Source organism: Malurus melanocephalus, unplaced genomic scaffold (assembly GCF_030028575.1).
Source record: "Malurus melanocephalus ecotype Western Australia unplaced genomic scaffold, MMel_1.1 scaffold_94, whole genome shotgun sequence".
NCBI classification, from domain to species: domain Eukaryota; kingdom Metazoa; phylum Chordata; class Aves; order Passeriformes; family Maluridae; genus Malurus; species Malurus melanocephalus.
This window is the reverse complement of record NW_026623326.1, coordinates 2,239,134-2,266,891: the sequence shown is the minus strand read 5'-3', so window position 1 is coordinate 2,266,891 and position 27,758 is coordinate 2,239,134. Positions and strand designations below refer to the sequence as shown.

The following is a 27,758-nucleotide window of genomic DNA, read 5'->3' as shown; positions in this document are numbered from 1 at the left end:
RTATTTTAGAGCTTCTCAGAACCTCAAAGCAAGTTTCTGTCCTTTTCATTTACCTTGGTGAAGGAAAACAAGACCTCCTTACAGGTGAAGAGAGATGTACAGCTTCTGCTTTTTAGGCTTCTGGGAGATTATTTGGTCTCGTTTGAACTAACAGAATGTTTAACATTAAGAATGTCTCAGAACCCTCCTAAACTCTGTTTTGGAGTGGAATAACCATTCTACCTATCCTGTTCTTTTTTTGTTGAAGGTCTCAATCTGTGCACCAGTGGAAGCGCCACGTCCTGYGAAGAGTGTCTCCTCATCCATCCCAAGTGTGCCTGGTGCTCCAAGGAGGTAGGTGGGCACACCTCGTGTGTCCTGCGTGCTTTTTGTAATGMTGGAAGGGATCTCTTTTCTCACTTTGACTGTTCCTGACTCCATCCCATGCTGGAAGGGGCTGGTGAGGGCAGTGGGTGCTCCATGCTGAGCRTATTTTGGGTGCATGTGGCTCCTCAGCTCTTTGACATCACAGGAAATAAGTCTTTGACCCCACTGGCCCCACGCACCCTCAACAGAGCAGCACTGTTCCTTCAGTCCTTCTGCCCCTTCAATTACCTTCTTGTTTTTGGTGGATGCTGGGTCCCTGCATGGACTCTCTGTCACAGGGAGCCCTGCTCCAAAGCTCTCTCCCTAAAAAGCCCCAATCCCCTGGCCAGTGTCCTGCTACGTGTCCTGCTACGTGCCCTGCTACGTGTCCCTCGTTGCGTGGCCTGGCATGGCATGGGCTCTTTGTCTGTAACAAAGATAATTCTCCTTTCTGAATATGTTGTGCCATTTTGGGGGGGTGACCCATGCTTCTGGCATCGCTGCTGTGAGTTGCACAGCTTAACTGAGCGCTTCAGAGGAAAAACACATCCTTGTGGTGATGCTGAAGCTGCTCCTCTGTAATTCCATTGCRCCTCCTTGTTTGTGAGAAATTGCAAATACCTGCTGCTGCTCCTGAGGGGCTGCTGCTGAGTTTAGATCCATCTGTGTTATCCAATATATCTCTTATCGAGTAGATTTACAATTTCTAGAGAACAAGGTCTGTGAAAGACCTGATAATGTCTGATGCACAGAAAGCAGTTGTCTGCTTACTGCCTAAGTGTTTAAGAGAGAAGTATGGATGCTTACAGATGCATGGAAAAATCCTGCCTTGCAGGGGTTTGGGATGTGGGAACTCCCAGATCTTGAAGCTCTTGATGGGCATGGCCAGCAGTGGTGCTGTGCTGTTCCCTGCTGACCCTTATTCCTSTAGAGTGGCCATCCCTGTCCCCTTTGGAGCAGTCCCTTCTCCTTCCAGCTGCAAGCTGCTGTGCAGAGCTGAGGATGCCAGGCCTGCCTGGGGCAGAGCAGCTCCTCAGGGCAGAGGATGGATTTGGGGATGGAGATGGATGTGGGGTGAAGGTGGTTCCCAATCCCCCTGGTTTGGCTGGATCTTGGGGGATGCCCCAGCCCAGTGGCTCTCCAGGTCTGTTTCTCTGGATTTTTCACTCACAAGCAGCACAATTGCAGCTCTCCAAGGAAAACCTGGTAATGTTAGAAACACCACRCTGCCTGACAGAATAACAGCTTTCGTGGGTTGTTCTTTTGCAGCAAGGCAATTGGTGTGCAGAAGGGAAAGGGTAAAGCAAYAGATCTTGCTTCTGAGACATCTTGTAAACAGCTGTAAGAGCTCCTCTTCCAGCCAGCTAATCTGTGGTGCTGAGATTGGATCCAGGAATGCTGGTTATTAAGTTATGGGTACCCAATAGCTTTTTTTTTCTTTTACTTGGCATCAAAAGACAACTTTCTGCAAAATGCTGCTGGTGGAAATGTTTATCTGGTGGTCACTGTGACCACCAATTGTACTAAGGGGACTGGCAACCTGACTCTTATCATGCAAACAGGATAGTTACCAAAAAAAAAAWAATTCCTGACTGGAATGCGGGGGCTAAGGAAGAAGATGGGTGTTTACAGGGAAGTCCTGTAATACTTCCTGACCTTTAGCCTGCAGGAGCTATTTAAAAATACAGTTTAAGGTGTTTTGTGCCAAGAGCTACGTGTTTAAAAGCTGGTCCCATTACATGTTACATGCTAAAACTTAGTAAGTTATTATCTTAATTCTGTATTTCTTTTAGAATGTACAGTGTAAAACTAATTATTTCTGTTTAGCTGAGATCATCAGGTGAAGTAATGGGATTTCAAAAGATACCTGGAGTTTTTCAACTTCAAAAAATTTTGAAGTAGTATTATAAACTCTATAATATCCATTTTATTTCCAGTTATTTTACTACCTACTCCCCTTTCCTATGCCACAGCCTAGTCAGGTTATTAAACTTATTAAATAGCTCTCAATCTGTATTCCTTAGCTTTTTCCATTAGTTGCCATTCACTATCTATGTTGCCTGGGTGCCTGTCAAATTTTCTAGCTCTACTGCTGTTTAAATATCAGGGGTAAGATATTGGAGTGGGTTCCACAGATGGTGATCATGTCATGGTAGGACCTCAGTCAGCAGATTTGTGTGTATTTTGTGCTCCCTTTGCATTTACTTTGCACGTTAGGGAGMAAATTGGGCCAGCTTTTATCAACTTTGTGAGCAACAGTAATTTTGTCAGGAAATATATAAAGTAGAAGCCTATACAGTGTAATTGTATTTGTTGTAATTCTGTATATTATGTATTATGTATACAGTAAGTGTAGAGATGTCTATGTTTATATATATAAAAATATATATGACTATACAAAGTTTAGTTATATATTATAGATCTCCCTGTATACTTATTTCCTTTTGGAAATAACATCACTTTGTGGTACCATCATTGCTGTTTGTTTGGGAGCCCTATCCCAATAGTTTCCCAGGATGGAAATGCACACTGGCCTGTGGGGTTGCTGTGATCTCTGCAGCAGCCTGRTTTCTGTGGGTGGGACAGGAGGATGCTTCTTTTGGATTTTTTGCAGTGGCACCTGGTTGCCCAGGCTGAACAGGACATGTTGGGTTTGCTGGGGGGACCAGGGAGCTCTGGAAGTGGCTGCAGTGCTGTCCTCTGAGCTGCCAGGGCAGGTGTGATGGACAGGTGGGGGTTGTGATCGTGATAAATTTACCAGGGGTGATTTCAGGGCAGGAAGCTCTTCAAAAAAGCATTTGGGAGTACCAGTATGGGGRAGGAGCAAATTTCAATGTTATGTTATCTTTTTTGCTACTTTGGGGAGCAGTGAACCAGTGTGCAAAGGCTCGTCTTGTTTATTTAGTGTGTTCATCTATGCATTACCTCTGTGGATGCATTTATGTGTGTACATGCAAACCAGAAATTCACATTAATTAAACCAAAATGCCATTTTTAAGTAAGTGAATGAAATTTCCCCAGTGGCACCCTCTGTTTTCCAKCAGGTGCTTTTACCTCATCCACTCTCATCTCAGAAATGTATGGCTAGAGAATGAGGAAGGAAAATCAAGGATGTTCCCACAGGGAATGTCTCAATTTTTAATTTTTTTAATGGAGAAAGCAGGTATCTTTCAGATTGAATTAATGCAGAACTGGGTTGATTAAAGCAAAAAACAGTGGGAACATGCCTAGTCAGGAGTTAGATACCAGATAGAGTGAGTGCTATTCTCCATTTTTACAGCATGAACCAAGCAATTTGTCTTAAAACKGTCAAACTGATGAGCATGTAATTGTCACGCTGCTGTCTCCATTCATTCAGCCTGCCTGTGTGCATTTGCCTTTGTGAGCTTGTTAGCTCTGAGTGCGACGTGCCCGGGGGCTGGAGCAGCCTGGGATACTTCCAGGGGCTGGGGGACCATTGCAAAAAGTGATGTTTGGGGTGGTTCCTGCTTGTGAGGAGCATCTGCTGCGTTTCYTGCCTGAGCAGGCAGATGGTTGGCRGGTATGTGAACACGCTGGATTGTTTAACCACAAGGTGTTCTGTGCTTTGACCCGTGAGCTGCCTCTGAGCTGCAGTGGGGCTGCCTTTTGGTGTGGTTTCTCATGAGTTGTCTGGAGCTGTGCAGTGCCCTTTACTCCCCAGAGCTGCTCATCCTTTTYCCCTTTAACTGAACCTCCATGTGCCTTGGTTTTCTCTCACAGAAAACCTTGCACCCTRAGGGTGGGTATTTTCTTCCACATAAGGTAATAAGGCTTTCCACTGAACAAGAAAATAGCTGGATTTGACTGGAGCTGCAGCTTMGTGATTGCTGCCCTGTGGCAAGTCCTCTGGGCCCATTTTAGAAGGAAGTTTAAGAGAAAATAGCTGGGTCAAGCAAGGGGAACCTTGGGACTGGAGGAGCACAAAAGTGCTGCCGGCCTAAGGGTTGCGTAGGGGCTTTTCCTGACCTCCTGGACTTCCTCTGGAGTCTTTGGAGCAGACCCTGGGAAGGATTGGAAACATCTGATGGAAGCTTTAGTTATATGAGCAGCCCTAAACACTATTGGATGSATCCTATTTGGATGCTTCACTCCAATGTTAATTACTGAAAGTCCYAGCTGCCCTCCTGGGCTGTTTGTGCTGCTTTTTGCACAGTCTGAGTTTTCTTTGTGATAGGTGGCAGCAGAAATGAGCTGGCAGAGCTCACCTGGAGCTGTGATCAGGGCACTGGGAGAGCAGGAGAGCATGTGCCCATGGGTGCCCTGCTTTTGGGTGGATAGTCCAGGAGCACAACTGGACCCCACCAACTTTTTGCTGATTTCAGGTCAAACCACATCCGAGAGAAACTTTTCTCCAAGGCTGCCTGAAACGTGCGGCTCTGAAAGCCTGGGCGTTGTTTTCAGTTTCTGATTTTCATTTTGTCATSCTGAGGATGATTTAAATAGTCCCAGCCCTCCTTTTTTGGAAGTTCATCTGTTTACACGATGCGGTCCAAGAAATTCGTGTTTGAATCCATCTGATGTGCGGTCGTCGGTTTCTTGGCTGGACCCTGCTGCTGGATGCTGGAATGCAAATCTAACATTTTTCAAATAGCGCTGGGACCATGTAGCGAGAAAAATGCAGCTGGAAACCTCTGTCTGTGTCCCAGGGCCCTGAATCCAAGCCTGTCCTTAAGGGACCCCTGAGATCACCCCATGAGGATCTGTCAGGAGCCTTTCCCTCTTTGATGTCTCTCCTGTCCTCTGCCATGCTGGCAATAAATGAAGTTTGCTCAGCCCCACACTGATTTTGGCTGCACAGCTSAAGGAGGGGCTGGCATGGCTGCAAGCATCTTCTCTGCATTATTTTATGTAGTATTAGTCCCTCAGCCCTGGAGCTGAAGAGGGATGACTCTATTGTTGTAGAGCAGAAATAAGTAGGAATCGACTGTTGAAAATCCACTAAGTTTTGGGCATGTGACTTGTTCCCTTTGGCACTTTTGGGGAGAAAAAAAAACGGCATTCTAACAAACAGGCTCTTTGCAAAAGGGTGCATTGTGTGCCTGGCTGTTCCTGAGTGCTGCCCTGCACAAGGCTGCTTTGTGCACCAYGCTCAGGGCTTGCAGCGAGGGCTGGAGCTCTGGGATGGGTGCTGGGAGACTCCTGGCCATCYTTGGGGAGTGGGCCTGTGCCAGCACCTTGCTGCCTGTGCCTAACTGCCCGTGGTGGGCACAGATTGCATTTTAACCAGCTCCCACGAAGCCTCTCCCACCCCTCTTTTCTCCATGCAGTGCTTTTTGGGGAAGTGTGGTGTCTCACCCAGGAAAGAGGGTGCAGGTCCCTGGAGCCACCCTGCCTGTCTTCAGCATCCCATCTTTACTTGGCTCCCTCTGGSCTGGTGGGTTTGTCCTGCTTCCCTCAGTGCCACCTCCTTGTCCTTCCTCCTGTTTTTGCAAGGCTCCTTTGAGGCAAAGCACGTGCATAAAATAATAATAAAGGGATGGCAGTGGGCTGTCGGTGCAGCAAACCGAGTGCTTTGCCTTGATCTCTTGTGGCCCAAGCCAGGGCTGGCCCAAGCAGGTGCTGCTGCTGTGGCTGGGCTGAACACACAGGTTTAGCTTTCTGTTTCAGTGCTCTGTGAGCAAATTCAGCATTCAAATCCTCACAGAATTTCCCTTTTTGGTCGATCCCTTTGAAAGGCTCGAGGCTCAGYGAGGCTCCTTCCAAGGACAGTCACSACACAGGACASCAGCTTTTCCTTGTCATCTCCTAGTTGTCAGATACCAGCATGTCAGAACAAAGCCTCTGCTGTGGGATTGATKTGTTCCCCTCCACTCCCCCCAGGATTTCGGCAGCACAAAATCCATCACATCCCGGTGCGACTTCCTGCAGAACCTGGTTGCGAACGGCTGTGCYGGAGCCATCGAGAACCCCAGCAGCAGCATCAGCGTGGTGAAGAACGTCCCTCTGAGCAGCAAGGGCTCTGGCCAGAGCCACCTGGATGTCACACAGATCACACCTCAGAAGGTCGCCTTGAATCTTCGTCCTGGTGAGTCCCCAGCGGCTCTGCGGGTGGTGGGGAAGGGAGAAAGGGTGGCCAGGACACGCCAAGGGCACRTTGTAGCCTTGTAGCCCACTAAGGCAGGTGAGAGCTGGCCCCTCCCGCACCCTCTGAACTCTGGGGGTGCATCACAAACAGGTTTGGGGCTGGGGCACGTGCCCTCCGTGGGAGGACACTGCTGTTGGACAAAATCGGTCAAAGCCCACCCAAAACTGCTGCCACCACTGGTCCTGACACTTGAATGGGTTTAAAAGGAACCTGCTCAGCTTAAAAACAGAATCACTGTGTGGAAGGAGTTAACATAACTTCGATTCCTCTACTAAGCTGACAGTGCATGACCCTAAACTGAGACAGCTCCTTCTATAAATTGGAAACAAACCCACATATCTGTTTTCTGCTGGTATGCAAAAGAGCCATGGGATCAAGGCAGAAGATGGAGATTTGAACTTGTGACTCAGGCCTTGGACTGTAGCCAGGTCCCTCTTTCATTCTCCTGAGCCATCACTTTTCTTCAATCTCTTCCTTTTAATTAAAAATTAGAAGGGAACAGCTCATCTGAGCCATGCGAGCATGCTTGTTATCAAAAGTTTTTGCATGGTGGGGGGAGGCTTTATTGTGGGTTTAGAATTCTTGCAAAAATTTGGCAGCCGACATTTCTGAAGAGGGGGAAAAAAAGCCCTTTATTGCAACGTTAAGAAGCAGCTATAAAGGCTTGATTCATTATAAGCAATTGGTGTGGGTTTCCAAGGCTTWCAGTATGTGACAGCTCTCACGAGCATACAGAAAAGTGAAATATTATATTTTGCCCAAGAAAAACAGGGTGCTCATGCTATCAGTGTTCTCCCAGAGCCTACCAGTTGCTGCAGGAGTTTYTGTTTTAGCTGTGTAAGTTGGAAGTTGTCATGTTTCTCAACTAACTTCCTCAGCTGTCATCAGTCAGACCCTCAAATCTAAAAAAATTGGCTTCAAAGCCTTAAAATCAGATACCTGAGAGCAGTCACCACGGTGTGTACATCTGGATGCATGGCTTCTGCCACGGAATGTTGTGTTAAAAAAGGGAGCGGAAGGGAGTTGTTATTGCTGCTGTTTCTTGAGGCAATTCCTGACAGAAAGGGCTGGCTCAGCTTTCATTTCTTTACATTTCACCTGCTGTACATCCACCCCCAGGCTCAGCAAATTCCCCTTTCCCCACCCCTGGAAGTTTTGCCCATCYGATGCCCACCACTCTGATTTTGGCAGGGTGTGGGGATCCATCTCCCTGTGGCTGCCTGGGCTCTGTGCTCTTGGAAACCTTGGGCTGCACGGGGCTGCAGTGCTGCCTCTGCCCATCCTTCAGGGGATCACACTCACAGCCATCCTCAATTCTTCGAGATGGGGGAGCCCTCCAGGACTGGGCTGAGCTGCAGGAATCACCCTGAGGACCCCTCAGCAATTCCCACACTGAGCCAGTGAACTCCCCTCCCTGAGGGGAGCATCAGAGTCATTGCAGGAGGAGGGACAAACCCAGATTTTTGTGATAGTATCTCCCATTTTTGCTCTCTTTTTGATGTTGGGTGGCGCTTCACCTTTGGGCTGATGACTTCCTAAACCCTTGTATCAGCAGCCCCACTTTAAATTCTCCATTAATCCTTGACTTGGGAGACAAAAAGGAGGCAATGTTGATTTAATTTTGGGCATGAGGGGTGTACTGTTTCAAAGATGAATTCGCATGGCGGTCTGTGGTAATGGCGATTTTTTTATTCTTAGACCACTAAGCAGAAGCAGAAGGGAGTGGATTGTCAATTGTTTGCTGTTCCCACCCAGGCAGTTTGATCTCATCATCCTGTGGCAGAAGTCACATCCCCAAATCTGTGTCCTCAGCTAAACTCCTAAGGCCTTAAATTGACRTCCTTACAGGGTAGCTTTTGGATTGAGTATTTACTTTTTATAATATTGCTTTTTAATCTTGAGCCCAGCTATTAAGCTGAGTGTCCTAGTTAAATGAAAAATAGAAATAGTGTAAAAGGAATTAAAAAATGAATAGATGCAAGCTGTGTTGCCCATCAAACCATAAGCCTTACCAAGCAGGAATAAGCTGTAAAAGCGTGATTGTCGAGTTTATGCTCTTAAATTGACCAAAATCAGTTTTTTCGGTTTTTGCCTCTGTGTGATGGGATCCAAGAAAAATTTCTGAATTCAGCTTTGAGTTTAAAACTTTTCAGTAAAAGCCCTAAGGAGAGGATGGTGGTGACAGTACATGAGGAAGGAGGGGGCTGGATTATCCCTAGAAGTGTGAGAGTAATGCTGTCCACAGAGAATAATAAATTCTTTTGCACTTACATCTACATACATTAGCGATATTTTCTCTGACATAATTGGTTTGTGCAGTTAGGAATGAAAGAAGAACCAGCCACAGGATCCTGTTGGTTTTGGTGCTTCTCAGGGACTAATAAATTCATAACTTTTAAGAGAAGCACGTTTGATCACAGCATCCCAAATACCCTTTCTGGCAGGAAGTTTTGGAAATGAAAACGTTGCAAAATACAGAGGATACATCCCCTTGGCCAATGGGAAAAATATGTAGGCATGAAAAACATGGGCATGGGAATGATTTTTTTCCCAGATTTAAACAYATTTTTGCAGCACTGAATGAGAATCAAGCTTGCAATCACGGATTTTTACCCTGCAATCAGTTCTAACAGATTCTGTGCTACATGAGCTGTGGTCTTTGTTCCCCCCCAAAATGCGTGCCAGGTACAATGTGAGGCCCACTTGGAGCATCTGCTGTGCTCCACATCTCAGCCCTATGCTGAGGACAATCCTGAGCAGGACAATCCTGCTCTTGCTGGACAAGAAAGCTGGGGAGAATAAGGAGGAATATTTATGGCATGAGCTTCCTGATTCCTACAGCTGGACAGCATCTACCTGTGCATGTTTGCACATGGTGCCTCCTGCAGCCCTGCCCTTTCTGGGTGGGATTGTAGCAGATTGCAGGGAAATGCTGAAATACAAGGAGGGGTTGTTTGAGGAGCTCCAGCTCGGTGCAGCCTGACCCCAGGTGCCAGGCAGGGYTCTGCCAGCTGAGCTGCAGAGCCCCTCGTGCTGTGCAATGCCAGCATGGCAGTTTTGGGATGCTGTTGCTGCTGCTGTCGGGCTGGAAATAAGTGGGAGCAGCTGTGCTGCTGTGCAGAGGGAGGAGAAGAATAAAGCGGTAAGGGAAATGTTTTCACAATGTTAAAAAATGTGAGTTTCATTTCTSGGGAGGAAGAGGGGAAGCCACAAGTGTTTTGCAGAACCTGTCACTGTCCRAGTTCAGCCCTGGCCATGAGGGGTTGGGACAGAGCAGAAGTGGGAGCTTGGTTTTGAAAGGATGCAATTCCCTGGGGCTGAGACCCCACTGAACTGGAAAYGGGGCCAAGGTGGCAGCTGGAAACWYGGGAACTCCAWACCAGCMAGGGTCGTGAGTTTGGGGTGTGGGGTTTTATTTAGACCCCTCCCTTAGCAAAGTGAAGGGCAAACGTTTGCCACCTGCTGTCTGGCTCCACCGAGCTCCATCTGCTGTGGAATTGAGTTCATTCCATCTGGAATTGAGTTCACTCTGAAACCACTTCAACCTTCCTGAGGKGCAGGCATCTCCTGTGGCAGCCTTCCCTGGCACCTCTTCTAGAGGGCATCTCTGGTGAAACCAGTCTGGCAAAGGGGAAGATCAGGGATGGGCTTTACCTCTCCTCACATCTGCACAGCCTGTGGCTCAGCACTGTCAGCTCCTTCCTTTGTGTTCATCACTTCAGGAAGCTTTGCTTCAGTGCTAACAACTTTCTTTTTCCAGTTTGCTTCCGTTTTGTCCTGATTTCTCCTGCTCTTTTTTTTTTGCGGGGAGCCCCTTTTCGAAGGTGTTTCTTCTGTGTCTGCTTCACCTTGACTTCCCTGCACAGCTCAGAGGACATCTTGCATTCACCTCGTGCTATTTTCTTCTGATCCTCTTCCTTCTTCTGCTCTACCTCCTTCTCTCTTTCATGCAGGACTTCTTGGACTGCTCCTAGTTTCCTTTAAGAATGTACCCAAGTAAGCATGGGCAGGGTCCCTGTTTCAGTAATCTGTGAAATATCTATTTAAGGTTCACTCTGTTTTTCTTTCCTGTTTTCTAGGAAAGCATTCCTGGACTGCACACAGCCCAGSGCTACAGTGTTTTTACATGTCCCTCCCTTAGATGGTCTCTCAGATGAGATGGAAAGACCCTTTCCCACATCTCCAAAGAGCTAAAATAGAGACATGCACTCCATGTCTTTTTCTTGMCAGCCAGTATACTACAAAGCTTAGGAGGACCCAGAGTCAGTGCCTGTTTTCCTGTTAGTCTCCTAAGGRTGTATTTGGAAAAGCTCATTCCCCTCACCCTTTTCTTTTGAAAAGTGATCTGTCTGCTCTGCGGAGGAAAAAAAAAATGGCTTGCAGTCTGGATTTTTGTGTGTGCTRGGAGTTCCCTTTTCACCGTGCTCAACCCTTGTGTGTGTGCAGGTGACCAGACCTCGTTCCGTGTTCAGGTGCGGCAGGTGGAGGATTATCCCGTGGATCTCTACTACCTGATGGATCTCTCCCTGTCCATGAACGATGACCTGGACAATATCCGCAACCTGGGGACCAAGCTGGCTGAAGAGATGCGAAAGCTCACCAGCAATTTCCGTCTGGGCTTTGGCTCTTTTGTGGACAAAAACATTTCTCCTTTCTCCTACACTGCTCCGAGATACCAAAACAATCCCTGCATTGGGTAAGTGGTGGGAGCACTCTGGGGGGACAAGCCCTGTGTTTGACAGAGCCTGGCTGCAGTCTGCACTTGCCTTTTGCTTTAAATAGGGAGCCACACTTCAGCCCTGGCTTTTGGGAATGGTGACTGGATGTTTGAGCMGTTCAAAATAGGACAGCTTCTAATTTTGCTATGGCTGGTGGAAGATCTCTGCATCTTGAGATGGGAAACTGTTGTATCAGGGAGCCTGAAGCTATTTTTAAGTACCTGAGAAAAGGATGCAGACATAGCAGGCTTCTTTTACAGACTTTAAGGAAAAGGAGCCAGAGCCAGAAATTCCTGGTTTCTGATCCTAGCTCTGAGTCATAGTTTGGCATTGAGTGAATCAATTAAGCTTTTTGTCTGCATTTTACAGATAAGGAGACCAAGGCAATGTAAATCCTTCTCAACAAAAGTGTTTGGAGGAACTGAGATTTGTGACAGCCTGTAGTGCTGATTGAGTTCTTGTAGAGTGTTTTGAAGGTAGCAGGCAGTTTTTTTCATCTTTATTGCAAAAGAAGGGAAGGGAAGGGGAAGTGGAAGGGAAGCAAACTGGCAGTTGCAAAAGACACAAATGATGTGATTTACTTTGTGGTAATAGCAGAACCTTCATCCCTTTATTTCCATTTTTTTTTTTTTTTTTTTTTGGCTTKTGTCTTTGCAAGGGTCTTTTTGTTTGCCTTTTAATCACCGAAGTCAGGATCAACCCCATTGAATTGAGGATTATGCCAGAGTGAAACTGGGTGTTGGGAAGGTGTCCTGGTTTTACTCTGTCCGATTTTTGGTGTTGGAAACTTCGTTTGGCTGGTGTGTGATATAATTGGAGTGACATGGCTTTTGCTGAGTGAAAGGGTGAAATAGGCAGGAGATGGGTCCAAAAGGAGGAGAGGATGGAAAACATTTGGGAAGGATTGCCCATGGCAGCTCCTCTGGTAGGGGCTCCTTTCCAGTCACCATGTGTCTCCTCATCCAAGCCAAGGGTGCTGGCTCCCTGCTCCCTGCTGGAATCTCCTTGCCCATCCTGTCCTGTGAGGGGGCTCTGGCTGCTGCCGTGTGTGTCCCTGATGCAGCGAGGGGGTTGTCAGGCGTGGTTTTGTTTGCAGCTATTTCTGGTGTCAAAACAAACCGTTCAGCATCCAGGAAAAGCTGCGAGCGAACACGAGGTGCAGCGAGCAAACACGAGGTGCAGCAAGTGCTTTTTGCCCCTGGGCCAGGCTCTCTCCTCCTCTTCCCTGTGGTGATGACTGACTTGCTGTTCTGGTGGGGTGCAGCTCTGTTTTCCTGCAGGGTCAGTTTGGGATCCYTTGTGTCTGCTTCATCACCCCTGCTCCTGACTCGCATCCTTACAGCCACAGTGCAGAGGCTTCAGACATGGCAAACTSCTTGCCTTTCCCTGGGTGTGAGCGGGATGCAAGTCAGGACATGGATCATGGATCAAAAGGGATGGCTCTAATTGCCAGCCAAGCCCAGGGCAGTGGGGCCTGCCCCGTGCTTAGGTGTGTGTGTGGCTGTGTGGAGGGAAATCCCTGCTCTGGAGTCCCTTGTGAGGGATTTAAGTTCTCAGTGATGGTAAATCTTAAATACTCCTTTGTGTAAAAAGCTTCTTGCAACTTACCCGTAGTGGGTCATGTGTCAGCAGAGGCTTTTAATTGTGCTCTGGGTTATGTGTTTGAAGATAAGAGTGAATTAGTGCCAGGCCAACTCCTTTTTAATCACTTTTCTTTTTAACCCATCCCATCCCTCTCCCCTGCACACACTCWCTGATTTCCCACATTACAGGAGCTACTCTGCTGAGCTCTCCAGGTGAGCACCAAAACTGCCTTCTCATGCTTTTGTATGGGAAAAAAAAAAGGTTTCCTGGTAGCCTGCCAAAGCATTTATGTGCCTCAGGGTGTCTCTCCTACCTTTCTGCTCTGGTGGTGCCCTGGGAAGCAGAGATGGTGTTTGCTCACTGGCTTGCAGGGAGAGTGGGAGGATGCCTGAGCTGGTRCTGATTATTATTGCATGTCCTCCCGGGCAATTGCCAGTGCCTGGTGACGTGCAGTGGGYATAGGGTGGCACATACTGGCAATAAAACTGGATGACACAGTGAATATTGCAGAATAGGRGAAAGGTGGCTCTCAGCAATGATGCTCCTGCCCTTTGACACCRGCATATTGGTTCTGCAGGTGTGGGACACGGCTGCCATGGCACTGCTGGGCTGCTGGGGGGTGGCTCTGCCAAAATACAGCCTCTGAATTATTGGGTCATATCTTTGGCTGCAGATTCCCAGTGAAAACCACTTTATGAGTGCTGAAACTGCAGAGCTGCATGGCCCAGGGTGGGCTGGTGCCTGGTGTCTCCGCTCACATCATACACAGAGAGAGATGTTCARTCCTGGTGGGATTTCTGGAAACTTCAGCTTCTCAAAACCCCCGAGGGGAAACAGAACAATATGGGCTCTACCCTAGGGTTTTGTAGACAAATAGCCAGAAATTGAAGTGCCCAAAATATGAAGCGTTGTGAAAATATTTCAACTGTCTGAACAGAAGTCTGGAGACCAACCTGGCAGAGCTGGGAGCTTCTGCAGCTCTTGGCTCCTGGTGTGGTCCCTCCCAGCTGACCACTCCTCTGTTCTTCCCACAGTTATAAGCTGTTCCCCAGCTGTGTCCCTTCCTTTGGCTTCCGCCACCTCCTGTCCCTGACGGATAAAGTGGACCGTTTCAACGAAGAGGTCCGGAAACAGAAGGTTTCCCGCAACCGAGATGCTCCAGAGGGCGGCTTCGATGCCATTTTGCAGGCTGCGGTCTGCAAGGTGAGTTGCTCTGATTTCTGGCGGTTTAAAGCAAAGCTGAGGAGGAGGAGGAGGTGGAGGTGGAGGAGGAGGAGATTTCTTCTGCTCTGTTCTTGGACCAAAGCAAAGCCTCAGTTTGCCACTTCTTGGAAGTCACTACTAAATTTTTCTTGCAGAAATGGTAAAAAACACTTTGTAAAGTAGAGGCTTTTTTTTCTAACATGCTTTTGTAGATGAACAGGCAAAGGAAGAAAGGTGAATGCTTTCTGTAGTTTAAAGGGATATAAATGGAGCTTTTGCAAATGCAAATCTAGATTTCATCACACAGTTAAACTTGAGGTGCTGAACCCTGATCACCTGGGACAGAATCCTTTAAGATTCACRTACACTCATGTGCAGCAGCAGAACATCAGCTCAATGTGCTTGTCAAGGGTGTGTCAAACACGTCTTGCAGCAGTTGACCCATGTTGAGGCTTGGAGCTGTTCCTATAGCTTATACTTTCCCTTTTGGTGTGTGTGGGGATGATCTCACCTCTGGGTGCTGATAGCCTGCTGTTCCTCTTTGTCAGCAGAAACAGAGCAGAGTTCATTAGCTTGGTGCCATGTTAGCCATGTCCTTAGGGGTTTTGGAGATGTTTGCTTGAAGGTCTTTTGGAACAAGTAGTTGGGTTGTTCTGTATCCCTTCATCATGAATGGAAGTGTTTGTTCCACTCTGACGTGTCTGAACTTCCCTGCTCACCAGGAGCGAGCTATTTCCTCTACTGCTGCAATTTTTGTGTTCRCTTCAGCCTTGCCTAGTCCTTTTGGTTGGGCATGTTTTCTTCTGGACCTGAATTATGGGAGCTGAGAGATAGGCATGGTCTCTGGGTGTGGTAGGATGCAGTCATGTGGGAAACCAGATCTTGGCTTGCCTGGGTTGGCTTCACTGTGCCTCATGGTCTTGGCAGGACTGAACCTGCCCCACTGGGTCCGATGCCACCCAGCAGTYACCTTCCCACGGGTATTGCTGTTGGCACAGCTACAGCACTGCTCCCATCATTGTCTGGGTGTAAAGTGCGTCTCAGTTTGGGAGAGATGGCTCCCATGGTTGAGAGATGGCAGGGATGCCTCGGGATGGTGACTCAGTTCTGCCATGCACCACGTGGGTTTTTGCAGTGCCTTCCCCGTGTTATTGCGAAACCAGGACAGTTTTTCCCTGTGGTGCAGCAGTATTTCAATGTGTATCACAGGGACTCATTTCTGAGTGGTTGGTGGAAGGCAAGAGGCCTGCAAGATGTTTCCTGTACATTTATGCAAGTCTCATATCATTGCTAAGGACCRAAATCTTTAACTGTCCTTCTTGAATGCACAGGCAGGTCCCTTCTRGATTTAGAAGGTGAATTTAGATGCCAGCACCATCTAAATTCAGGAATGAGCACCCTCCAGGAAGGGTGGACAAARGTGAACATGTGCACATGCGTGACTCTTGGCATGATGTGGCAGGTCATGACAGTGAATTGCTGCTGCTACAGCAGTTAATTAATTACTGGAGCTTGGGTGAGGAAAAGAAAGTCCAAGGGACTGGTGTGCAAGGCAGGAGAACCAACTGTGCTGTGACTCGTGCTGCCTTGGCAGTCCCTTGCTCTGGACAGAGCAGCTGCTTCTGATCACAGCCGAGAGCAGCAAAGACTCTCTCTGTCCAGAGTTTAAAAAGCCAAAATTTCGGGGCAGCTGATTGACATTAAGGATGTTTGGTCCCACAGTCAAAATGGGAACGTATTGCTTCATTTCCCTTGCGGTCACTAAGCCATGGCCCAGACTGGTCGGCGGCCGAGGGTTGTGGTGAGGCCCWGCACCACTGAGGAGGGTGAGGGAGGGGCAGTGAAGTGCAGCTTTCATCAGGATGCTCTTTGCATGGAGTTCTGCATCCAGTGGAGACTGATGGAGTGAGATGGGGATGAAACCTCYAGAAACAGAGAGCAGTTTCTGTTAACTCAGGAACTGTTCCCCCATGCCAGGACAGCAGCGTACGAGTGCCTTGGCGACTTCTGGGGTGGGTTTCCTCATCACTGCTGTGCCATCCCCTGCATCTCACTGGCATGCTCCAGCTTTTTCCAGGGCAGTTATCACCTCAGAAAGTTCTGTGCCTTGGGGAGATGCAGCAGGTTGACCATGAAGTACTTTGTGCTCAGCATCAAGGGGAGAGCTGGGCCTGGCATAGCAGAGCCTCGCTGTCTCCAAGCCGTGGTGTCTGAGCATGGTCTGCTCCTCCCTTTCTGAGTGCCAGAAACAATRCCTCCTGTGTTGACTAGGTGTTTTTATCCTGTAATGCATAGCAAGCATTTCTTCTGCATGAGCTGCCTAAGGGCTCTRTAGCACTCGAGTCATTTTTTGGCCTGGTTTTCAACCCAAGGAGTGGGGAAAGCTTGTGCAGCTAATTCAGACAAAGGAGCAGGCCCAGGGTTTGGCTCCATTCTGAAAGATGAAGATATGGTAAATGTTATTCTGGAGGCAATGAAAGAGCCAGAGACAATAAGCCTTTATTCTGATGCTAAAATAGTAAGCCAGGAATATTAATCAGCCCTCCATAATTACATTTTCCATTTGCAGTATTTTGGTTTTTTGCCATTTCCTAAGTGCACGCCTCATATGGCCCGGTGGTATGTGTAAGTCTCAGATCTTATATGCTAAGATGCAGTGAGGAGATGATGCTAGATTGRAAAATAAAGCTGCTTCTGAGATGTTTTTGGTTGGTACTTGCTSGACAGTGGTACATGGAGATAGCCGAGACATCTGGGAGACACTGAGGTGCCTTTCAGAGCAATACCAAGGGAAGGAGCTTTTGGCTTTTGGTCCTTAAGGCAYACTTGCCTTGCACCTGTGTCTGTTTCTTGCTTCCAGAAAGGTCTGCACCTGAGAAGCTGCTGAGGTTTTAGATAAATTGATGAATCCGTGGGGGTCTCCTGGCAGCTGAGTCTTGGCAGTTGAATGGATTTTATTCAGCACCCAAAGTAAAAATGTAGATATTTATTCAGGCATGGAAATGCGGGCTTTGCAGCCTTTTCAATAGTATTTGGAGAGCTGTGCTGAGGCAGCTGTTGCAGTTTTTTTGGTCACTGTTGGCTGTATGGAGTGGGAAGCTGGTTTTTCGGGGTACAGAAGGCAACTGCAGCAGATCACAGGAGTTGGGGCAGGATCCAGAGCATGCCCAGCCCTGTGGAAACATGCTACACTGCTTTGGGTCCAGTCCCACCCCCTTCAAAATCCTTTATATCCCATAAAGATCAAAAACCAGATGAGGGGAAAGGCATCAGTGCAGGGTTTTTTGTTCAACAGTCCCAGTCCAATAAAAATAAATGAAATTCTCCTTGGTTGTTTGCTTTAAGCAGAGCCGAGTGCTGCTCTGGGTTTCTCAGTGGAAACTGCRTGCTGAAGAGCTGGATTTTCCAGCGCCTGGAAGCCGCTGGCAGAGGCAATGTGAGATGCTCCTTGGCATGCCAGCCTCTTTGGGGGGCTTTTTTCATAGTTCTGCAGCTTTTTTGGTGTGGCATCAGCCCTGGCTTGGCCAGCCTATCCAAGACACTGCGGTTTGATGCTCTGAGGCATGAAATGCTTTCAGTGCCTGGATATTGGCACTGAAACTGTGGGTGCTCGTTGCTCTTTGGGAGGGAGTTCCTGAACTGAGCAGGCACAGCAGTTTTGATGTTGTTGATGTGGGAGATTGTGCTGGAGGCATGGAGAATTTGTTTGCAAAGGAATGCTTAACCCGTGATTCGGAGGTGGGCTTAGCAGGCAGGTGACCAGCACCACCACTCCTGCAGTGACTTTGTAACTGCTGCTTGAATGCAGCTCCTTTTCTTTGTGTGCAGCGCATTTCTAAGGAAATGAAACKCAGATTAATCCTTGTAATCTCTCTGGGACTTCCTTGGCCTTAATCATTTAAAAATAAATCAGCTCAAAGAAAAGTGAACTGGATGGGCTTCTGTCTGGTGGCTGAAAACTGCCTCTTGCATTATTAGAGCTGTAATCAYTTTTGGGCTGAGTTCTTAAGAAGTTACATTTTGGCATGAAGTTTTAGCYTTTTGTCCAGTGGGGTAACTTCAATGGAATGAATCCTGCTTCCCAGTGCAAAAAAAGTCCTCATTCCTTCCTGAGTGGGACTGTAACGTGCTGGTGCATGGTAAAGGGTGTGTGTTGCCAAAGCTTTCTTCCTATGGCCTTATTTGCATCATGTGGGTCTTTAAAATGTCATTAAAGAAAAAAATACCTTCTGAAATAGGGAGCARAAAGGACTCTGCTCTGGAATAGTGTCCCTGAAGCAAGAGTTATATTTATGGGAAAGATCAGCAGGCTTTGGGCTATGACTCACATTCGGAGGCGAAAATTGCACTGGCAGACGTGACTCTGCGCCCTTCTGCCTGCTCTGCCCTCCTGCCCTGCCCACGCCAGTGCTTTCCACAGGAAGGGCCAGCACCTTCCTGTAAACAGGGCAGAGTTTGGGTTTTGCTAAATAAGCTGAGCAGTAGCTCTGGAGGAGCTGGGTATCTCTGTCTGCACTGTTTTCCCATCTGTAACCTTCTGCTAGCTTTTCCCTGGTGCCTTCCCAAAGGATTGGTGTGGTGGTACTGGGAGCCAGGCTCTGGAGGGAGGGGGATGCTGGAAATGAGTGGGCAGGGAAGGTTTGGGGCTGTGTCTTTGCTGKCAGATGGGCAGTGTGGTCAGCCCAAGGGGAAGCTCTGGGTGATGGGGTTTTCTGGCTCCAGTCTGTGCCRTGGCAGGATCTCCCTGCCCTRGKCAGCAGCAAGACCCCAGCYCACCCAGCCTGGCAATGACCTGGCAGCAGGGTTTGCTGCAGCACTGTGGTTTGCAAAAATTTCCTYTGGGCACCTCTGTTTCCTTCCACTTCTGCTGCAATAAAGTGCTTCAGTGTGCTGTTACAGGCACAGATCTGCTTCTCAGGCCGGTAGAAACTTGGAAATCTGGGGAAGCTCAATGGGAGAGAAATCTTTGTAATCTAGATTTTATCCCTTTACTTGAAAAAAAATCTGTCCTTGCATCTCTCTTCATGCACAGTGATAATGTCTGGTCCTTGCACAAGGGGACCAAGGAGAGTGCAGAGGACACTTCATGTGCTGTGTTTGACACCTTGGTGCTTTTGGTGGGTCCATTGCAGTGTGTCTTGCATCACCTTGTTTTTAAATAGGCAGAAGTTACTCAGAGCAGAGCTGTGCAGGGTGGTTGTGTGGGATTAGTGCCAGCAGCAATGCCAAAGGTCCTTGCTGGGCTCTGGCTGCGGTGCAGGGGAGATGGAGCTGTTTGGGGCGCAGTGGAATGCCAGAGGATTGGAGGCAGCGTGGCTTTCAGGAGATGTGTGCAGAAAGGGGTCAGGGCAGAGTGCCTGGGCATGAATGTGGGTGCCCCAAAGGCAGTCCCCTCGGGCAGGGACCTCACTTTGTCCATCACAGCTCAGGTACAGCCTTCATGAGAAGGCAATAATGAAAATGCTGAGCAGGGATATTGCAGCTCTTGCTTTTGCCTTGGCTGCTCCACAGAGCTGAGGAAACAAGGTCGGATTAAATGAGTGTGGAGGAAGTTGGCAGGTCTCCTTTGGCCATAAAAGCAGCTGAAATTCTCACTCTTGGATGTGGGTAGAGAAGGTCTGGTGGACAGTCCTCATACCTCCTCATGCCTTTTGAAGTGATTGTGTTGGAAGGAGATGCTGGGAAACGCTGGATGGGCCCCTGACATTTTGTTTTCTTACCGGGACTGGGCAGACAGGAGTGTGGTGCTCTCCTAATTAATGCTAATGAGTTTGGGGCTGACCAGGCACAGGGCTGGGACCACGTRCAGGGTGAGGGGTGAAGCATGGGCTCAACAGGGGCAGCCGGTGGCTCACGGGGTTTGCTCTCCCCCAGGAGAAGATCGGCTGGCGGAAGGAGGCGTCWCACCTGCTGGTCTTCACCACGGACGACGTGCCCCACATAGCCCTGGATGGCAAGCTGGGGGGGCTGGTGCAGCCCCACGATGGCCAGTGCCACCTCAACGAAGCCAACGAGTACAGCGCGTCCAGCCAGCTGGTGAGCGGGACAYGGGGCCAGCCCTTGGGCACCTCGGGGGGGTGGTGGAGCTCTCTGGACACCGGCCAGCCCCTGCTCCAGCAGCTTTTGCAAATGCAGCTCCTGCTTTCACCCAGCTTCTGCAATTTGCMAAGGAAATTTGCTGTTCCCTCTGGGCATTTCCCCACAGTAAATGCTTCTGTGATCAAAAATGAATTAGTGAATTAGTGAGTTCCTTCAGGGCTCGTTGCAAGGTAGGGAAAAGTAACGTTTTTTTAACAAAAGGGACCTTTGCCTGCAAAGTATAGAGGAAACATAGCATGCCATCCCTTTTCTAAAATGTCCCAAGGACCTTCAGCCTCTTCCTGAGGAGGCTGTATCCACCTTGATGTGGCTACACGAGCAAGTGCAACAGAATTCTCCTCTTACGGCCTTTGAGCACAATATTAACATAAGTTTTACTAACAAACAGACAAACCACCCCTTCTTTAAAATTTAACTCAGTGGAGAAAACTTCTGGGATGAATGAGCACTTGCCTGCCACCTCATTATCACATCCTTGTGCAGAATAGCGCTTTATTCAGCAGATCACAAACACTAATTATGATTTTTGTTCCTGAATGTCACCCTGGAAGGGGAGGGGAATCTGGGTAGCTGTGTTGAGACCAGAAGCTGGGCTCTGCAGTGGAGCCCCCTGTGCAGTCCTAGCAGCTGGGTGAATACATAAGGGAGCACAGTCCCTGAACTGATGTGGAGTTAATGCTGGGAAGCTGGCATGGGGATGCTGCCTTGGTGTTTCCATGTTTGAGTCTCAGAGACTTTCAATCAGCCCTCCACTCTGCTAGTAAATGAGGTGCTTTTTTCCAAGGACAGCACTTCAGAAGCAGGCGGGAGTTTTAAACTCAAGCTGGATCTTGAAACTGAGCCCTGGTTTGTTGTTTTGTTGCTAGAGCAGTGTCTCCCTGCCATCCCCTCTGCATGGGAAATCTGCAGAATTAAAGAGCTTACCRTAATCTCTTTATGGCCCCAGTATGCAGAAAGAGCAGGCAGTGGATGTTTCAGCTTTGGGAAAAAAAAATGGTACATTTCCACTTTGTGCCATTCTGGATCTGTTTGCCTCACACCCCCTGAGGTAGCARCCATTTAGCACATGTGCATCTGCTGATGGCAAAATAGAAAACGGAAAGAACAAAGCCCAGTRTTTTGGGTGTTGCTGTGGCTAGTGGTGTTGTCAGTCATGTATTCTAGYGAAGAGTGCAGTAGAAATATTTAACAGATTTCTACTGCTTCAGTTGGGATTGCACTGRTACATCAGGGACTTCATCCACAACAAAACACGCCATGAGTCTGGAATGAATTCTGCTGCTGGGGAGAGAGGAGCAATGAAATGTTAGTCTTTCTGCCTTTTTTTTGCCCCCTAGGATTATCCTTCCCTGGCACTTCTTGGGGAGAAACTTGCAGAAAACAACATCCACCTGATTTTTGCAGTTACAAAAAGCCATTACATGCTGTACAAGGTAAGTTCTGCTGAGTTGCCTGGGCTGGGGAAAGACTGAAACATTTCTTGAGGCCCTGGGGAGTGGAGGCAGCTTCAAAGATGTGTGTGTGCGCTGGTAAAACACATGTGTGCACTGGTAAAACACGTGTGTGCACTGGTAAAACACGTCTGTTCAGTGGTAAAACACATGTGTGCAGCGATAAGGGTGCATGTATGTGGTCACAGGCTGCCCAGTGCAGGCAGGCAAGGCTCAGCCCTGCTAGTTCTTTCAGCAAAAAGCACTAAAGCCTCTTAGGGCAAACAGATATATATGTGTTAGCATGTGAAGAGCTAAAATAGGCTCCATGTTAATCTGGATGTTGGGCCGGCTGCCAGCGTGCAGCGTGCCAGAGAGCAGAAACCTGCTCGGCCCACTCTGCAGTGACTTAATCCCATTACCTAATCATGCACAGTGTTTCTGCCCAGCTGTGTTTTTCCATCACAGAATCCAAGGCCCTGACGTGCCACACACAATTTGAACTCTCCTGCCATTCCCGCTCTCYCCTCCAAAGGGAAAGTTGACCCGAGGCACAAGGACCAACCTGTCTGGAGCTGCCCTGTGGGGTTTCGCTCCTCTGTGGGTGCAGGGCTGGTGTTTKAGGTGGGGCTGCTTTTGGAAACCTCGAGGGTCGAGCAGGAACAGCAAGCAGCCGTGTTGCTATGGTAGGGATGCTGCTGTTCGCCTGCAGGGAGTGGGAGGGCTGAGCTTGTTCTCCACCCCTCTCCCGGGGATGCTCAGGGCTGTGAGGGAAGCCAGGACAGCCGCCCCTCCCTCCCTGCAGTGCCAGCTTTCCCCAGTGCACAGTGGCTGGGCTTTGCCCCCTCCAGCRGCACAGTCAGGTTTGTCCCTGTCCYGTKGCCATGAGCTTTGTTTAATATTTGACCCGCCTGATGAGCAGTGCTTTACCTGTGAAAGCTCCACGTTTAGGGGAGCCAAACCATACCATGCACACCGCTGGGTGATGGGGCAGCATGTGTGACCTGTGTCCCTGGCATGGGGTTGGTCCCTCCTCACCCTCTGATTTAACACTCCGCACCTCAACATTTTAATTTGTTTTTGCCTATTTTTTCTTTCTTTAAGAACTTCACCACTTTGATTCCTGGAACAACAGTGGAGATTTTGCACAAAGATTCCAAGAATATCATTGAGCTGATCGTCAAAGCCTACAACGTAAGTGCGTTTTAATACCGCAGCTGCTGAAGTGAGAAATGCCAAGAGCTTGGCCAGCTCAGCTCCCCCCGGTGAGCTCCACCCAGCTTGGCCACCTCCCTCCTCAGGCTTCTCCACAGTGCAGGAGCTGAGATGTCCACCCTGGGAAGGGAAACAAGGTGTGTGAGGAGCAGGAATGTGGGGATTCCCAAGAGAGCCTGTGGGACAGMAGAAATTTCACCTCATGTCTCTCATGGTGCAGAGTTACCCACAAAACACAGCCCCCATCTAAAACAGTTCTCTCTCTGAGCACCCTACCAGTAAGTRAAATAGATTATTTGTTATTTGTTGTTCAGAAGCCTCCCACGGGTGGGACCAGATCCAGATAAGGTCACATCCTTGCATTGCTCTCTGGCCTTCAGCACCCTTTGAGCACCACCACGCTCCCAGAGGAGCCCTGCCTGTGTGGCATTGCCAGCACAGACTGCCCTGCCACCACGAGGAGGACAGCAAGGGACCTGGAGCTGTGCTGCCAGCCTGATGTTGTCCATCCTCATGGAGATCAGGGAGCAGATCAATCACCACCCCTCAAGCCTTTGCAAATCGATACAAGCAGATGAAAACCACCAGGAATCCTGTGGCTGCACTACCTCTCCCTCCTTCTCTTTGCTTGGGAGCTTTCCAGCACTGCTGGCTGGAAACCACTTTTAGGTGCTTAGACCAAGGTGGCCCATGGAATGAGCTCTGTGGGATGATTGACTGCTGAGACTGGGGTTAGTTCCTTGTTCTGGGTGSTGGGTGTGAGCTGGGACACCCAGGAGTGCCCGGTCAGCCCAGGGCCACCGGAAACCTGGCACYGCCCAGCCCGTCTCCTCTTGGTAGCTTTGTTATTTTCCTGAAATGACGGAGGAAATTCTCAGTCAGGGAGAAGGCTAAAATTCTGTTTCCCAAAAGGGAGTGAACTTTTTTTTATTCCTTATGTAAAGGAAAATCTGAGCCTGGAGAAATCCTTCATCTGCACCAGGGACTGTCCTCTCCTGCGGGGTGGCTGATGTTCTGTGCCTGGGCTCAATCCCTCCCCTTYAGTGTTTTGTCCGTCTCTGGTCCTCTCTCATCTGCTTCCCTGTACCAATGCACACATCAGGATCCCTCTTCCCCATCTCTTTATCTTCCATCTCCCTTTTCTCCTGCCCAGCATGCTGTCCCCTCTCCCTCCTCCAAGTGTGAAGCAAAAGGGAACAGGGACTGCTTCCTCCCTGCCCTTCCACCAAATCTCAACGTCTCTGGGAGAYAGAAGAGCTCATGGGAAGCTGAGCCCTGACACTGGGCTGGGTTTGGACTGAAGAGAGCAAATGGGATGCTGGTTTAAGAAGCACTTTCCTAAACCAAATGCAGGCAGGTCTTGGGTGTGTTTCTTTTTGCAGCCCCCCATTGCCCTCAGTGGTGGCRTTGTCACTGCTGTGTGACAGTGCAAGGGGCTGACAATAATGGCATTGCCTTTAGGRTAACAGCATGGCTGTGTAGGGCTAATAAGAGACCTTGGCACCTGTGTAGGAACACAGGAAGAGCCTGTGCAAGGTCATACTGAGGCCTGGCCTGGTGTCCTGTTCTCTGCCACACCTCAGATGAGATGCTCTGGGAAAGAAGGCAGGAGAGCTGATCAGTGTGGCAGCTGATTTCTATGGGATGATTTGKGGCAGAGCTGTGTCCTTACATTTATTGTTACACAGTGTTTGGCCCACAGGCAATGGATACCCTGTATGGTCCCAGTTTCTACCCCACAAACGACTTCTCTGTTACAGTGGAGAGATGGGAAATCATTCCTTTCTTTCCTCAAGGACTGTTTGGATTCACCCGGCCAAAACTCATTTATTTCCTGTCTGTTTCTAAAAGTGTTGWCTCTTTGCTGGCGTGTGAGCCCTGCCTTTGTCATCACATGTTCCAGCAAGAGGTCTGAGTTAGCACTTCTCCTTAATCTGGCCTCTTTGGTGAGGGTTGGGGACCTGAGGAGAAGGGATGGACCTGGAAGCTGGCTTTGGGTAATRAGCATATTTCTACAAAAAGCTCCATTTTGAAAAACTTTGTCGATTTTGGACACCGCTGGTACAAAAATCAGTTCCAGCCATAGGAAGAATTAAAGAAAACAATGTCATTCCGAATTAATATTTATAAACTTCATTTTGTTGTGACTTAAAACGTCTGTGTGTGCAGCCAGGCAGAGAGATGAGAAGCAGAAGAAAGGGGTAGAAGCACCAAAACCTCACAGCTGGAAAATGCTCTTCACTTTGAAAAGTTTTCCAACAAAAGAGATTTTTCATTTGTTTTTCCCATGGTGCTGTTTTCATCTGACACTTATGAAAGGGTGGTTTTTTTGTTTGGCTTTTTCTTCTAAGAGGGAGAACACATTTTTCTGACCAGTTGGGTGAAATGCAGAAAGCAGGACAGAGTTAGTGCAGTTTCACACCTTCTCTGTGCTGTACAACAGACATTGTAGGACAGCTGCCAGTGGAAAACCAGGCTCTGCATTTTGCTCAGGAGCTGCTTTATGGGGAGGGGAAGAATTATGGTTTATGGGGAGGGGGAGGTGCAGGTGTGCACACAAAGCTCTGACCTCCAACTCAGAGATATTCCATTTGTGGTCAAGAATGTTTTCTTCTTTTTCATGTGSATCCATGGGTTTTTAGTACTGGCTACAGCATCCATCACACCCATCCTAGAGGTCATAAGCCACCTGCAAGGGCAATGGGCAGMTCACTGTGAATCTAGTTGTGTTCACCAGAAATCTAAGTCAAAATGAAGTTAAGTCAAACCCAAATGCCAATGTGTGTGCAGGAGTGATTTTTTTTCTCATAAAGGTGCAGAAATGCTGTACCCACCCTCTGGAAACACCAGGAGAAGAGACTAAAGCAGAAGGAACCCATCTGTCTTTGGGAGCTTGATGGTTTGCTTTCCTGTTGTGTTTCTAGAGTATTCGGTCCAAGGTGGAGCTGACGGTCTGGGACAGCCCTGAGGACATTGGCTTGACCTTCACTGCCACGTGCCAGGATGGGTTGTCCTATCCCGGGCTCAGGAAGTGTGGGGATCTCAAAATTGGAGATACGGTGAGTCTGCCTTTCAATCTGCTCCCTGGTGAGGTGCTTTCACCCATTTCCCTCAGCTGATTTGTGGTCCTGGGCACTAAAATAGAGTTTTGCTCATTTTTCTCTGCTTTCCTCCTGCCGTGCCATGATGATACAGAAACCCACCAAAAGTGGCTCTGCCAGAAGCAGTTCTGGGAGGTGTAGGTCAGTCCAAGGTGAGCTGTGAGGAAAGAGGGAATACAGGTGTCTTGTCTACAGCACTGAGCTAAAGTCCTGATCAGACAGCAGCATGCAATAGTCAAAAATTGTCTTTTCTTCTATAATCACAGATATTCACATCACTCTCTTACCTGTGAAATTCTGTAGGCAGCAGCCCTCCTGTGTTCAGTTCCTAGGGTTATTGGATGGCATCACAGRCTGAAATTAAGGTTAACATGGCATAATCCATCCAGTGCTTTTAAAAAAAGCAATGAATTTAAGCTTTGCTTGTTTTAATTGAGTATTGATGCAGATAAATGGGCTGAAGGGCCAGGGCAGGAGGGCTCAGGCCCATGGGGAACCTCTGCCCTTTYTTCAGACTTCTACTGTCTGAGGCTGTGGGTGTGGGTTTGTTAGCTCTGTGATTGCCTTATTTGAGAAGAGTGATTCTGCAAACATACCAGAGCTCTCAGTGCTGTGCATACRAAAATAGTTTGAAAGAGTCAACAGTAGCTGGAGTTTTACCCCGCCAAATAAGGATCATGTGAGGTGTTACAAAGGGAAGTGGCCCTGCTTTTTTAACTGTATTTACTGTGTCTTGGGTAGGTGGGTAGAAGCAATCCGTGTAGCTCCTTGTTCCTGGGGCAAAACCAGAACCCCCAAGGAAGCAGGGTCAGTCTGGTGGTTGATCCTGGGCTCCCAGCTTTGGCAGGAGCAGGGGAATTGCAGCTCCAGCTGCTGCAGCTTGTGCCATAAAGGATGTGGCAGTGGGTGCAGCAGGGAGCCAGTGTTGGCACCACTCCCATTTTAGGGGTATCCTGAGTGTCGAGGTGCCTGCAGGAGGTGCCACAGGATTATGGGGGTCATGTCCCTCCACCCCCTCTTTTCAGCTGCTTTCTACCCCATTGCTTCCACATGCTCGAGATTTGATTCCTGCTAAGGAAGTTTCCCCAAAGAGGATGATGCTGGCACTGGACCCTAATCTGGCAGGGTTTAGTCCTGGGGCTGTGRGTGTCAGAGGGTGAAAGGGAGCAGGATTACCCTGATCCCCTTAGATCTGCTTCTCCTCTGTAATTTGAGCTTCTATCCTAATTGCTTCAGGCCCTGGGAATTGGAAAGGGCCGAGGGAGGTTTCCTGGGGTGCAGCTCTCCTGCTGGGGGTGCCTGCTGTGCTTTCGTCTGCACATCACCCCTTGACATGTGGGACAGTGAAGGCRGTGAGAGCTTGAGGTGACCCTCAAATGTCCCCAGAGAGAAAGCATTYCTTCCTGAGGCCTAGGAAAGGGTCTCATTTCCTTGGAATAAGGTTAATCCTCCTTCCTAACTGGCAGCTCTGGGCAGTGCTGGCCAGCCCTAACAAAGAGTAGGATTAAATYGGGGGCTGAGCAAGCAACCAAAGCATGGTCTTGGTTTTCTCAAGGAGAAAATCCCTGACACTGGATTGTAGCAACATAAAACACGTAGGGGTGGGGTGTATAACCATTTAATGATGTGTATAASCCTTCTAAAGCCAGGCTTGATACCAGCATCCATTAAAAATGGCCTGTGAGCAGCATGCCAARAGCTTGGGACTGTGGGGCTGATGCCCATTTCCATATGCACATCAGAAGTCCCATAAAACTTTCTAAACCCATGATCTTGCAGGAACCTCGGGCCCTTGTGCTGCACTAGTTAGATCTTTGATAGTGCTCATTTTGACKGAGTTTTCTATTTTTAAAAGCATGAAAACTTGGCTGTTTGCTGGAGTTCTGCCCTGTTGATATCAGGGGAATAGGCAGATTCCTTCCCACTTCACAGAAATGGTCCCTGGTGGGGGAAAATT

The 27,758-nt window shown here is 48.6% G+C and overlaps 1 protein-coding gene across 1 annotated transcript in view; it reads left to right on the top strand.

Annotated features, from left to right (window-relative positions):
• Positions 1–249: 249 nt before the first annotated feature.
• Positions 250–27,758, top strand: part of ITGB5 (integrin subunit beta 5) — a 50,186-nt gene continuing 22,677 nt past the window's right edge. The window contains exons 1-8 of the mRNA XM_057368587.1: positions 250–333; positions 6,187–6,391; positions 10,898–11,147; positions 13,788–13,956; positions 19,831–19,992; positions 21,393–21,488; positions 22,590–22,679; positions 25,625–25,759. Coding sequence (XP_057224570.1) covers positions 10,966–11,147; positions 13,788–13,956; positions 19,831–19,992; positions 21,393–21,488; positions 22,590–22,679; positions 25,625–25,759 — 834 coding nt within the window. The 5' untranslated portion in view covers positions 250–333; positions 6,187–6,391; positions 10,898–10,965. The remainder of the gene's footprint in view (positions 334–6,186; positions 6,392–10,897; positions 11,148–13,787; positions 13,957–19,830; positions 19,993–21,392; positions 21,489–22,589; positions 22,680–25,624; positions 25,760–27,758) is intronic.